The sequence below is a fragment of the Coturnix japonica genome, chromosome 7, assembly GCF_054131305.1.
Source record: "Coturnix japonica strain WE chromosome 7, WE-NBRP24, whole genome shotgun sequence".
Lineage (NCBI taxonomy): Eukaryota > Metazoa > Chordata > Aves > Galliformes > Phasianidae > Coturnix > Coturnix japonica.
The window spans coordinates 26071224-26085312 of NC_140669.1; the positions used below are offsets into that span (position 1 = coordinate 26071224).

The window sequence follows — 14089 nt, forward strand, 5'->3', positions numbered from 1 at the left end:
GCAAGGAAACACCAGCACACCTGCCTTTCTGTACATGGACAAGGAAAAATATTGCTGCATCTTATCTAGAGGAGAGGAGCCGGGAGCCCTAGGTGAGAGCTGTGGTGGGGTACAGGTAAGGCCATTGGAAAGGCAGGGTGCCCAAGGGGTCGGTATGTGCAGGAGCCCTAGAGGAATAATATGATGCCTAAGTTGGAGAGGAGCTCATAGCCCCACTCTGAGTCTGCTTAAAGTGAGAGCACTTGAATCTTTTTGTTATGAGTGAGACACAAACAGAACTAAAAATCAAGCGTGGCCTAAAAGGCTTTCTTGAGCTGAGCCCTTCGTTCCAGAAAATATGGTTATTAAGTCCTTGCATTGTATTTTCTACCTATTATTTTTGAAATTTCATGCATATAGCCTATTTTTCTGCAGTCTAAGTGTCTGGACTCACTGAGTTCCAGCACATACCTCATGCTCTAGGGGGATTTTTTCTTTCTACTCCCTCACCCCCAAACAATAACTGCAGAAACAGATCCCCCTGTGTTGCACCACCCCACAATGGCCCTGCTGTTGGTGCCAGATGGGCTGGCTGCTGCGGGTGGCTGAGCTCACGCTTCACAGCCTGTGCTGCTCAACCCTGGGTGATGATATCAGCCCTTGAGTCCTGCCAGAACAGCTCATCTCCACGCTGCTCCTGTTGTAGGACCCTGACCTTGGCTCTGGGGTCAGCAGCTGAGTGCAGAGTCTTAGTATAGGAGAGGTGTGGAACTGTTGGAGTGTGTCCAGAAGAGGGCCACAGAAGTGCTCCAAGAGATGGAGCACCTCTCCTACGAGTACAGGCTGAGAGCTGGGGCAAGGAGAAGAGAAGGCTCTTGGGAGACCTGAGAGCATCTCAGTGGGGGGCTATAAGAAAGAAGGGGATGGACTCTCTGGTAGGTTCTGCTGTGGCAGAACAAGGGAAAATGGTTTCAAGCTCAAGGAGGGTGATTTAGATTGGATATGAGGAAAAGTTGTTTAGAATAGGAGCGGTGAGGCACAGGTTGCTCAGAGAGGTGGTGGATGCCCTGTCCCTGGAAACATTCAGGGTCAGGCTGGACAGGGCTCTGAGCACCTGATGGAGCTGTGGGTGTCCCTGTTCATTGCAGGGGCGTTGGACCAGATGACCTTTGAGGGTCTCTTCCAACTCAAACCATTTTATGATTCCAGAGAGCCATTCAGGGTGTTTCAGCTGCCCACCACGCACGATGCTCCCACACGTGCTGCCCTCTGAGCAGCCCTTCTGCTGCAGGAGGCTGACACTGTGCTTCTGTCCTCACAGCTGGCCCACGCCTGCAGAGCTGGATGACACAGCCGTGAAAGGCACGAGTTCTCTCCCATGCTCTCAGCTGAACAATTTGCTACTGTGCTTTACAGGTCCTCCCGCAGCCCAATGCGGAGCAGGAGCCCTCCTCCTCCTCTGGGGTCTGCTAGCATGGCCATCTCTGCCCACCTGGCATCGAGTGGAGTGCTGAGCAATGCTCTGACCTAACAGCTGTTATGTGTGATTCGAATGTACTCTGAAAACACCTCGGGAGGTGCTTCATACTCGCACACACAGCCTAGTGCAGCATTTTCCTCCTGCTGCCGCGGTCCCACAGAGCTGGGTGCCTGCATAGCTAGGGTTTCGAAAGCAGGGCGTTTGTGCAAGGCAGTGCTCTCCCTCCCCAAAAGCAGCATCTTGTGTGAGCTCTTACCAGCAGCGGGCACGGAATAGGAGCAAGGGGAAGCCACGCTTTATCTAGCAGCAGCTCCAACCGCTGCTTGATGCAGAGGCAACGAGCTGGGCGCTAATGGGGTTAGGGCTCAGGGGTGCTCTGTGGGAGCGCAGGGAGCGAGGTGCCCGCCTGCTTCCAGAGCTGAGAACAGCGTGGGTAGCTTTGAGCTCCGCCCTCCCGCCGTGATGTATCCCCATCTCTTGCGGTGTTCCCCGTCCCGTTCTTTGCCTCTCGCCCCACTGCTCCTCTGGGAAAGAGAACCTGGGGTGCGCTCGGTGAAATACGGAGCTGGACTTTAGGCATATATACATAAATGCATTGCTCAATTATTGATTCGTTTTTATTAATTGGTTCTGGAAATCATGTATGGCCTCTTCCTAATTCATCTTCTCGCAGAAAATAACACTTCAGGAAAAACAGAATTCCGCTGTCCCCTACAGGGCATGTATTTGGAAGGGGGTGGGGGGGAGATATTCCAGACAAGAACGTGTGATTTTGGGGATGGCAAAGCCCCCTAAAACGCACATCCCCAGCGCAGGCACGGAGGCAGCTCGCTGCCCGCCGGATGCCACTGTTGCTCAACGTTACACGAGCGCTGCGGGGCAGGGAGGGCAGCGGCGCGTGGCGACACTCCGCTCCCTGCGCACCGGGCTCCGAACGCGCATCGGCCCCGCGTTGCTCCGCCGCTTTCCGCTCCGACTTCGGGGCCTCTCGATGCGATGTCAGTCCCTCACCCGCTGCCCGTCACCGCGGCTTTCTGCTGTATTCGGGAGCTGCTCCCCAGCGCTCGGGGGGATCCGCGCGGGGAAAGTTTGCTGTCAGCACGCAGCAACGCTCTGAACGCGACCGGCCGCTTTTTGCGAGCACGGCGAACGCGCGCGCACCTGCCCGCGGTGTTTGCAAAGCGCGGCGCCTCCTCGCCGCTTTTTCCCTCCCCCTACGGCTCCGCAGGTGCGGGACAGGCCGGGGGGGGCGGACCCGTCCTCATACCGCTCCTCCTCCTCCCGCCGCTCCCCCGGCGGTGCCGCGGCTGCCGGCGCTGGGCGCTGCGCTCCGCTCGGCTCCGCGTGCAGTGGGCGCACCCCGCGGTCGCCCCGTCGGGCCGCGCGGGGGCGGCGCTGGGGGCGGCGGCGGCGCGGAGGCAACTTCGGGGCGGCCCCGCGGAGCTCGCACGGGGGATGGCGGCGGCGGAACCGGCGTTGAGGCGGCGGCGCTGAGGAGGAGGAGGAGGAGGAAGAGGCGGCGGCGGCGCGATGCCGGCGGCGGCCGGGGGGCTGCTTTGGTGGAGCTGCTGCGTGCTGGCCGCGGCGGCCGGCGCCCCGAGGGCTATCGCGGCGCAGGCAGGTGGGTGTGCGGCCGGCCGGGCGGGGAAGTTGGAGCGAGAGTCCGGGCGGCGCGAGGGGAGCGCGGCTCGGAGCCGCAGGGGAGACGCGAGGAAGTTGCGGGGCGCCGAGATGCGGGGATTTGGAGGCGGTCGGGAGAGCGACGGCCGCACCCGCGACCGGGCGCCTGTCGGTGCTTTATGTAACGGCGTTGGGGCCGGGAGCAGCGGAGCGGCTCAGCCCGTCCCGCGTTGCGCGCCGCACTTCGCCGCCCGTCAGCGCTTCCCATCCCTGGTAGCGGCAGGCGAAGGAGCCGCTCCGCTCCGCGCTCCCCCCGGGTCCCCTTTCCCGCAGCGCCGAACGGGGCGGCCCCGGCGGGAGGAGCGCTGCGTGCCCCGGCCGCTTTCCTCCCTATCGCTCTCCGCGTTCTCCCCCTTTTCGGCTTTTCCCTTTCCCGGTGCTTCCCATCCCGCAGCCCATCCGTGCCCCCAAACGCGAAGCGCTGAGCCGGGGCCGCTCGTTCGTAAATCTGGGGTTCATTGTGACCCCTCGAGTGCGGCGGGGCTGCCGTGGGCGATGGCAGCGCGGGGGTCTGGCCTCGTGTCGGAGGGCGCTGCAGGTGCGTGTTCAGGCTGCGAGCGTTTTGGGGCTCCCCTCCCCGAATTTGGGTGCCGGCACTCGGGGCTCTCGGTGCCCTGCGGACGGGGCCGTGTCCGCCTCCCTCGCTCTCATCGCTCCCGTGGGGGAGGCGATGCCGTCGCCCAAACTTTTGCTCTCCTCATCCCGTTGCCGGCAGCGCGGACGCTCCGGGGCTGTGCGATGTTTTCGTGCGGCGATGTTGGCGGTGTGCGGCTCTGCCGAGTCACGTGGAGCTGCTATTTGGGAGCCGGGAGCCTTTCTAATGCTCGGGGGTCACCGGGCGACCCGACCCGCTGCTGTCCCCGTACCCGGCCCGGGCGGGGTGTTCGGTTATCGCCGCCGGGCTGCCTGAGCTCCGGGTACGTGATCGCTCTTCACACACGCCGTTTTATTTCTCCCCTCTCCCCGTATGGAGGGTCCCGCTCCGGACGAGGTGTGCGGGGTTGACTTTGTGCCCCCGCTCGTCTCCGGTCGGTGCCGGGGATGGCAGCGCTCCCCCTCGCCGCGCCCCGCTGGCACTTCTCCCGTCCGACCGCCGCGATGTCTGCCCGCTGCCTAAAATTAGGCTGAGCCTCCGGGAGCCTCCACGAAGGCACGAGAAGCACGGAGCTGCCGCCGCGCTGCCCCGTCCCTGCGAGGGGTCGTGCCCGGCTCTGGGCTCCCGCTGTCCCCGAGCGTCCCGGGAGAGCGGCCCCGGCGCTCCCGTCCTGGTCGCAGCCCCCGTGGTACCCGCTGAGTGCTGTGACTCGTTTTATTTTATAAAGAGATGTGCGTATGGATGCTGGCACTGAGAGCCGTGCTACTGCTTAACGTGAAAACAGTATTAAGGATGTGGAATACGTGCCCGTGGGTTAGCAGCCAGCCCTCGTGCTGTCCGCCCTGGGGATCAAAGCTCCCCTCTGGTTTTTGGGAGATATTAGAATTGCTCTTTTTTGAAGTGAAGCGGATTGAAGCAAACCACAATGAGTCCGGTCGCACGTAGCAAACGGCCCCATCGGCGGGGCAGGGAGCGAAGCAGGTGGTGGTGGCCCCGCTTCGGGGCGCCGTGGCCGTGCCGTGGCAGCAGCTGTAGGTGGCAGCAGCCCCCCGGAGCTCCCCGCGGCGGCGGCGGGGCCGGAGCCCGTCGAGCTGCCGGAGGGATGCGCCGGTGCCGCCCGGTAACTCGGTGTGGTGTGAGCGGCCGCGGCTCCCCGGAGGTGGATGGGCAGTGTCGCCGGGCACCGGGTGCATGCCGACCTCCTGAAGCTTCGGAGCAGCTGCTGCTATATATAAACCTGGGTTTTAATCGGCCTGCCAGGAAAACTTGTCCCGCTGCAGGAACAGGGCGCAGAGCTGGGGCAGCTGCATGTTCGTGGGTGCCTCGGTGCTTCGGCAGCACTGGCACATGTAGAGGTGGCCAAGTCTGTAACACAAACTGCAGGAGCACGTACGATACGAGCTGTGAGAATAGCACTGATATAAAGGTGATAAGGAGTAGAAATTCGGGCTGTAGGAATGTCGAGGTTTATTCCTGCTTTCAGGATGTACCTGCTCTTTGTTTCTGCCCTTGAAACCTATCAAATCTGACTGCTGCCATAGAAGTAGATGGGCAAATAAAGTATATCGGCTTGAAAGTAAGCCCTGGAGTTTTAGTGGATGCAGTTGTTATCTCAGCTACAAAAGATGTTCAGTCATCACACACTTTCTGTAAGGTCAGAGATTTCTGAAATACAATGGTTTTGTGCTCATTTCCTCTGCCTCCTGATGCCTGTATAGCTGGGCATGTGGTACCTAAATGTGCACTTACTGCTTGAGCTTTTTTAAACCAGCAGTGCATCTTGTGCTCTCCTTGCCTGCTGCCCCAGCTGGGTCTTGGGAAGTTGCCTTCTGAAGACACCAAAGAAAGGTTAAAAATAAAAAGCCCCCCAAATAACCCTTGTGATCAAAGCTGGGATATGAAGAAGTCGGCAGAGCCCCGAGCTCACTGAGTGCAGGTGGTCCCACAGGCAGAGCTGGGACCTTTGGGATGGACAGGAAGGAAAGTCATCATAGTGCAATGCACCTCCTGACATTCCGTTTCCATGAATGATATTGGAATAGCAAGCATTTTAAGCATAAAGGTTTATGTGGCGTGGTTGGCATGACTTCCAGTAATACTACAAGGGTAGTGTAGTATCCAGGCACAGGAGTCTGTTCTGACTTGCTTTGTGCTGGTCCATTCCCAGTATCCACTGTGAACCAGTGACCTTATTGGCCGTGCCATCCCAGCTCCCCCTCCCCACCTCTGCTCCACTCTGCAAAGCTGCTCTGTGGATATTTCTGCTCATTATCTTTGGCAGCAAGAATGTATATATCTAAATTTAAACTGCTGTTTGCTGAGGATATGTGATAGTATTTAGAATTCAGCATTATTTTATTATCTCTTTGAAAGGGTAAAAAAAAAAAAAGGCTCATTTATTTCAGGCGTTATTTCTGTAGCATGAAAATATCAGCAAAGTAGTTGGCGTTTTCCAGTTGTTGTTGACTTCAAATTTAGCAACCATTGTCCCTGTTGGTATATTTGATGCTCTAAAAATGTACTTGCCGTTGAGTGGGAAGCTGAAGTGATTGGTAGGCAGATAGTATTCTTTGGTGGCTATTAATAATGCTCAGAGGACATATGGAAAAAGCCACGGAATTGGCTGGAAAGGAGGCCCAAATCGTGTATATGGCTACTTTGTTTGAAAGTTGCCTGTGTTCCAAGTTGAAGCAGCGGCAGTGATGCTTTATGTTTTCTTCCCCTTGGTCCAACATCTCAGCAAGGAACCCAAGCCAGGTCTGCACTGCATGCTTCTGGCTGCCCAGGGCTCTTAGTGTGCGGCCTGAGCCTTCAGTGACACAGCTCCCTAAATAGCCCTCTGTGAGCATCTACATTCCTGTTGTAACAAAAGGCTGGGGACAGGAGGAGAACGCAGTTTTCTTTTTGTGCGTGTTCTTTTTTCTTTCTTTCTTCTTTTCCTTCTTGTTTTGGAAGATTTACAAATAGGTTCACTCAGCAATGCTGGCAGCAAATTGCTCGGTGTTAATTTTCTCCCTAGATCTCCGGGTTGTGTGAATCTCAGCCTTTGCATAAAGAGGGTAAAGCATCTCTGCCTGTTCTGTGTGCAGAGGGAAGTCAGAGCCCCTCCGTTCAAGCAACAGGAATCCAAGAATTATTAGGTTTGAAACCCACTTTGAGCCCCAGCACTAAATCTTGCAGAGGAGCTAAGTGTCTCATGGCTTTCCAGCGTCTGGCAAAGGTTGCTGGTGGCCTTGGGGGTGGAAATGTGGGTTTATGAAGGGTCTAATAACTGTGGTCTGCCTGTTGTCGTGACATGTGGTTCAGGCATTAAAATAGGTGGGTTGTGCCTTGTGCTGCTGCAGAGCACTTACCAGGTGGGTGTCCTTTGATGCTGCCAAACTTTTGCTGTCAACTTGAGTAGCCTTCTTCATGCTGAAGGCAGGCAGAAACAAGGGGAAAAAAGCATTACAAGTGGTTAAGTGCAGGCTGAGGAGCATTAGGGCTGCTTTGCTTCCAGGCTGCCACCAGCACACGTGTGGTTAGAGGGCTGTGATACTGGGCACCGCTTTTCCTTTCCCCGACAGCACCCCAAGGGAGCTGCCAGTTACCACCAGGTCTTTGTGTTTAACGCTCTGCTTCCTTTCTTTCCTACCAACTTTGGGCTTTCAGCATTGTGATTACTTATGGATTTGTAAGTCAGAAATAACCTCGTAATTGCTATATTGCTTTGCCTGCAGTAGCAGCGAGCGCCTTAAAGTTAATGCATCATCCACACAGAAAATTGATGTTTGGCCAAGACGTGGGGCTCTGACAGCTGATCTTAGACAGCATTAGGCTGGCATGTAAAATAGAGACCTGTGGGTGACATTCACTGGAAAAATGAGGACCTTTGGGAATATTCCACAAAAGAAAAGCCTTCCGTGCATTGGCTGAAGATACTTGGGGGTGACAAAGTTGGTGTGGCTGCCTTTCATTGGAGATCAGTGATGTGAAGGCCTGGGGTGGATAATATGTGATTAAAAAGTATGACAGCTGATCGCTCAAAGCCTCATTTTTGCCTGATCATCAGGGTCTGTCTGCTGAGACAACACTTGTGAGCTGCTTGTGCCCTTGCTAATGGGAGGTTTCCTTTAATGTGGAATGATCCTTGCATTTCTTTCCTCAAACAAGCAGCAAAAAGACCCAGGAACAATTCTTCCACTGAAAAATAGCCCGCAGTAAGAAACTTCCCAGTGTTTGGATGGTGATACCTGGCTCATGTGTACGGGTGTGTGTGCTGCCATTGGTTATATGAGCTGGTGGTCACAGGTAGAGATCTGGAAGCCTGCAGATACTTATGGCTCAGCTCTTGTTGGAATGCTCTGCTTTATGCCAATGCTATTTGGACAAACATGCATTTGAGCATATTTTGTCAATATTTGGTTTTCGATCGGTAGGTATGGATGATTTTGCTACACAAGCAGTCAATATCTATTTATTAAACAGCATTTGCGTTGAACAGAAAATGTACAATCCAGTTTCAGAATTAGGCCCACCCAATTACGCAATCGGGTAATTGCGCGTGTAATTGCTCGCACAAACGGTCAGTTAGATGCATAACTGTCCATTTGCATGCAAAATTAAGCAGTCTTGTAAATGGGGCTTTGAATATTCATTGTGGAAAAGGCAACCTTCTGGATGTGATCCCGTGTGTTGGTCCTTCTTTGGTGGCCCGTGGTAGAAGGCAGAGCAAGGGAAAGCAGAAGTGTGCCGGGGAGCCTTGGAGGCTGGGATGGGGAAGAGAGCCCAGTCCACAAAGCAGCTGAAAGGCTCTGGTGGCTTCCTGTGTTCATGGGACTTGGAGCTCAATGTCTTGCCACCCTCCTTCTCTCTGTGTCCCGTATCCATGCAGTAGTAAGCTCACAGTGCTTCCCTCTGATTTTAGGAGGAATTTCCCTTTTTGTCAGCACCTCCTGCTAATATTGCAGCGTTGTTCCCCGGTGCTCATTCCATTCTTTTATTACTACTCCTGAGCCACCTAATGACAGAGTAACAACTTGCCTTCTTCAGCAGGAGGCCTCTGAAAGCCAGCTGATGCATCGGGGCTGTCAGAGAACCGTGTAAACAACAAAAACCTGCTCGTAGCTTCCTTTCAAGGTGCCAGCAAGTGAGACAGTGCTGAACAACTCTCCTCTGCCTTTTTTTTTGTGTGTGTGTTTGTTTGGGGGGTGGAGGGAGAAGTTGGCACTGGAGGGAAAGGGTTAAAAAATGAAGGCTGCTTTATGTCAGCGACCAGAAATAAATAGCACTGCAATGAGAAGCGACAGCCTCATTCACCTTGCATCCATGCAGAAATAACGGAGCTCTCTCCCAATGCCTTGCAAAAAGGAGCATGGAGCAAAGAAAGCAGAGCTCCGACCTTGGTGTGTTGTGCTCAGCTCACAGAGAGCAGTTCAGGTGTTGTTCTTGTGGCCATGCGCTGCTCTGTGACTATGAGCCATGTGTACCCATCACATTGCTACTCCTTGGTACAAGCTTGGGAATGCATTAGTATTAAAATGGAACAGAGAGAGTTGTTGCAGGAAGGAAAGCCATCCTTACTACTTTATCTCTGGGGTATTGCGTTCAGTTTTGGGTTGAAGTTCCCCAGTGGCACAGAGGGGAAAAAGCTGCACTTTGTGAGGGCCCTTGTGCATGGGCTGAAGGTTTCTTTATTATGAATGCCACTGTTAGTTGCTGCATAAGCAGTGAAAGCAATGAAGCCATTTAGCATTCCTGGGGATGCCATGTGCACTCCTAGAAGTGCTTTATGACACTTTGGCGTTAGTTAATGCGCACTTCAAAAATAAGCTGTTATCATTTAGTTGCTTCTCATTTCTTGCTGCGCTGTATTTCGCTTCCCATGCAGAGCCTCGTGCTGCTTTGGTTTGCATGGCCATTTGGGCATCATGATGATGACATGCAGGGGTGAGCGGTGAGCATAGCACAGTGCTGCCCTGTCTCTCTGTGTGGTATGGGCTGGGTGATGAGGAGCTCATTGTGCTGCTTCCCAGCCCTGGATCTGTAGAGCCTGGCCGAGGAGTGCGGAGATTGCAGCACAGAGCAGGTGCACAGCATCTGCAGTCATCCCAGCTCTACTTCCTAAGCTAGAAATGAATGGAAGAGATTCTTTTTGTCTGCCCAGACTTTTAAAATTGTTGTTCTAGACAATGTTTTTGGCAGGTCAAGCCGTGTTTTGTTATCCAGGCACTTTTCCCAGCGTTTCATTGTTGGAGCACGTGTTAATTATTGCTCAACAACCGGGCTGCGATGGAACCGCGAGAGCCTTATCTGAAGGCAGAGCCATTGGCAAACGAATTCATTACGATCAGAGGCACTCTAATGGATGTTAAATTAATTCATAATAACGTGATGCTTAAAATCCAGTGTTAAGCAGCATGTTGTTAATAATTACAGATGCACTTCTGCCGTGGCTGCCTTTAATATTATTTCTTCTGATTGCGTGCTCGGGAGAAAGCCTGAGATGGGACAGCTCTCCACTACTTATCTTTTTACACTGATAATTCCAGACTTTTATTGGAGCAAATAGCTTAATTACTGACGTGTCCGTTTTGCAATGAGTAGATACACAAGCGTGAAAGCTAGCACGATGAAGTGAATATGTGTAATTTATAGCCGAGATTCTCTAACTGCGGGGTTATTACAGAAAAGTGACAGTAATTAATGGGGATGGTCTCTTTCTTGCCATCATTCAAGGGAGAAAGCAGAGGGGAGAAGTGTCAAACATTGCCATGCTTACGGTTAGTACAGCATCCATGGTTTGCCATTAGAGTTATTTGGAGATTGTGAATTCATTTGTGTAAAACTGTTTATTTGATATTTAGTGCTTAAAGAAAGAGAAGTGCTTTCGCTGTATAAAACCCCCTTTGCAACATGCCTTAGGGCTGGGAGGTGTTGATTGATGTTTGTGTTCCTGTGTGAAGCTCTACGGTCTCCTTGCCCCAGTCCCACCACGCTCAGGGTGAGGCTGCTTTGCTTCACTACCGTGAGTATTGAGTGGGGCTGAATCCTTTTTGGGGTTCAGCAGCAGAACCTGTGCCAGGACCGTGGCCAGGAGACGCCCTGAGATGCAGACTGGGTTGTTCTCTTTTTCCTATTTCTTTTGAAAACACCTATGTGGAAGCGGGTGGGGAGGCTTCTTTGGGCTGTGCCTCCAAAGGTCATATAACACTTTATGTTCTCCTCGACATGACACAGTGTGACAGAACAAAGTATTTATCTTGTGTACTTGTCAGCTTCGTTCTGCCGGCTCCGGAATGATGAAATGCTGCAGAATATGCTGCTGCTTGTTTCCTTTAGGGACTTGCGCTGATTTGTTTAAAGCGTCGTCTGCACCCAGTAAACGCTTCATTTATTACAGCTGACACCTGGAAATGTCTGAGGGAGATGCATCAAAGCGTCGTGCAAATATTAGTTTCTTTATTTGCCATTGCTGTGCTCATGTCCTGCTACAGACGTGGTCTGCAGTGGTCCGTGGTGCTTCTGGAGGTGTGCGGTGCCGGACCTCTGTGAGCCGTGCTGTTTCCATCAGCAAAATGTGCTGTGACTCGTGCCAGGCCAGCTCTGCTGCTAATTACTGCAGTGAGTCACAAACGAGCTCTTGCCTCAGGAGCTGCGCCCGTCCTCGCCTCAAACTTCGGCCCATTACTTGTTCTGATGCTTAAGCAAAAGTAAAAATAGACCTCTTGCAAAAAGGGGAGCGAGAGTTTGAGATGGTGATACAACCCTGCTGATTCAAGTGTGGGATGCACATGCTTTTGGATTCCGATTCCAAGTCCCATATTAATTGTATTGACTGATTTTTGGTTTTTTGTTTTTTTTTTTGCATTATGCAGTTCTCAGCTGTCCCTGAAGGACAGTGGGATCTGAGTATAGCAAAATACGTGACTGTGTTTGTGGCTTTTGCTTGCTCTTTCGCTCACTGCTCTGAATGGTGAACTAAGAAGTGACCCCATGTGCCAGGTTGCCCCCATTGTGTGCGGGGCCATACTGGCCTGCACTAAGGCCAACTCCTCACCAATAATTGGTGCCTGTTATTGGGATCTTGATATTTCACAGCGGTTAGCTGACAGACAGATGGCGGTCCATACCACGGCATAAGAGCAGAGCTTTTCTCTGGGCCAAATGATTACTTACCTGGTTTTCAATTAGTAAAGCCTGCCAATTACCTGGAGTGGTTTTTCTTTTAATTATGCTGCAATTACCACAACAAGGTGGCCAGGCTGTGGGGAGAAGGGAGCTCCGTGGCATGGGCAAATCCTTGCCAGGAAAACCCCTAAAAAGAGATTAAAAAAAGAGAAAGCCATGCAATGGAAAGACCCATGAGCCATGTGCTTGCTCTTGGCTCAGCAGAGAACATGCAGAGGCAGCTTCTTGCTCACGGCCAAGAAACAGCCTTGGCTGGTTTACGAAAGCTTTGGAAATCTTAATTTCCATCCCAGCTAATAGCAGCCTGGGCAGTGAAAAGATACTTCCTTTGCAATTATGGTGTTCTCCTTTTTCCTTTGAGCCACGTGTTTAAATCATCGGGCATCCTATTCATCTGAATTGTCTCCTGGAGTTTATCTTCCCCTGCGGATCAGTATCTTATTGTACTTTATTGTGATGAGGCCGTTCATCTTCCTCAGCTCTGCTCTGCCCGACCGGTTCCCTGTCATCCTCGAGGAGTGGGGAAGGAGATGGAAGAGGCTTTGGGCTTAAATGAGCCGGTGATGAAGTTGGGTCTCCTCTGGGATGGAGATATTAATGTGGCACTGTGAAAGATGAGACCTGCCCTCACTTAGTGTGGCTCCAATAATGAAAAAAATGTAATTAATCATAATTGGTTTTGCTAAGGGGATATAATCTGGGAAAGATACCTGCCGAGATGGTAGTGGGAGTACTTGGTAAGAGCAGGGAAGGGGCAGGGGAGCTGCAGTGGCCCAGGCTGCTGCTGTAGGAGGAATGTTTGATAATGCCTTGGGGTGCGTCCAAAGGCAGTGAGGGTTTTGTTGTGTTGTGATGCTGCTTGCTCTATAGTGTGCCCGGTGAGGGCAGTTGAGGTTTTAATAGGTTTGAGCACAACAGCTGGGCTGTAGCACGGCATGTTGGGGTAAAGCAAGAAAAGAAGGGCTATGTGCGCTCCTGAGGAAGGAGATTCTACCTCCGTAGTCTGTGTAACCTTATGCAGGACGGCACTTTATTTTCTTTTTCTTCAGCCTTTCTAAGACACTTAAAGACTGTATGTGAAACCTTGGCAGCATCTCCCTAGTCCTTACTTTGTTGCTTTGTGTCCTCCTCCAAGTCTTCCCTTATGGAGCTAGCAAAAGCAATTTCCTGCCTATAAAAAGTGATCACTTTGTTGCTGACACACAAGCTTGGGTGGTTTTTGGTTGTTTTTTTTTTTGCCTTTGCTTCAGAGTGGTGGTATAAAGCAGTACAAGTACCTCTTCCTCACTTAAGTGGGAACAAAGATTTTAGGAGCCAGCCTGTAGCCTGGAAAAAGCCAGAGTGAGGACTCTGCTCCTGTTGGGTTGATCCATTCACATTAGTAATTTGGGGTCATCAGTTTGGTTCAGGCTGTGCATGGAGCCAGTATCCTGCACTGCCGTAAGCTTAATCCAGTCCCTCTGTAGGAGTTCTGTAGCTCAAAACAGTTTGAGTTGTGTTGGCATCCTCAGCAAGGAAGACTGTCAGAACTGAACCTAACTAATGACTAGAACTATAAATAAGTAAGCCTTCTTCTGTGGGCAGAAAATCTTTAATTTTGAATCTTTAAGGGTGGGTGGTATATGAAGCTGCCTGGGAGACCTGAGGGTAGATGGGAGCAGCTCTCTGGAATATCCTGGCTGTAACTCTGAAGAGAAATCTGCTGGCCATTTTGCATGCACTGTGGCACTGCAAAATAAAGCAGCTCTTATAGCTCCCCACTGAGGCTAAAGGAAATCCTTTGCTTACTTAAGTAGCTGATTCAGGCCCCAAATAATTATCCTTTTATTTATTAGCACGTTAAAATTCCTTTAATTAGGTTTTAAGTGCAGGATCTTGAGTCCTTTGACTTGAAAGTTTTCTCGTTCGTAACTTAGACATCAAGCCTTTGGTGGTGTTACAGCTCCACAGATCATGTGCTGAGCTAATTAAGTAATAACGATTGAGGTGCAGGGTATTTCCTTGGGATTAATGACTGTCTGGGAGGAGCTGATGGCCCAAGGTGTAGCTGAGGGCCATTAACACCAGACTACTATTAATTCTAAGAAAATGCCACGTGCCAAGGTCATCACTGCTATTAGAAGTTGAGAGCAATGAGAAGGTAGGTGCAGTGGAAGATGAAGTAACGTGGGAAGTATATGGATTTC

At 52.0% G+C, this 14089-nt stretch overlaps 1 protein-coding gene across 9 annotated transcripts in view; it reads left to right on the top strand.

Annotated features, from left to right (window-relative positions):
* Positions 1–2764: 2764 nt before the first annotated feature.
* The window catches only part of ERBB4 (erb-b2 receptor tyrosine kinase 4), a 480224-nt gene continuing 468899 nt past the window's right edge, over positions 2765–14089 (top strand). For all 9 annotated transcript variants that reach the window (XM_032445687.2, XM_032445688.2, XM_032445689.2 and 6 more), the window contains exon 1: positions 2765–3080. In XM_032445687.2, the coding sequence (XP_032301578.1) occupies positions 2990–3080 (91 nt within the window). In that variant the 5' untranslated portion in view covers positions 2765–2989. The remainder of the gene's footprint in view (positions 3081–14089) is intronic.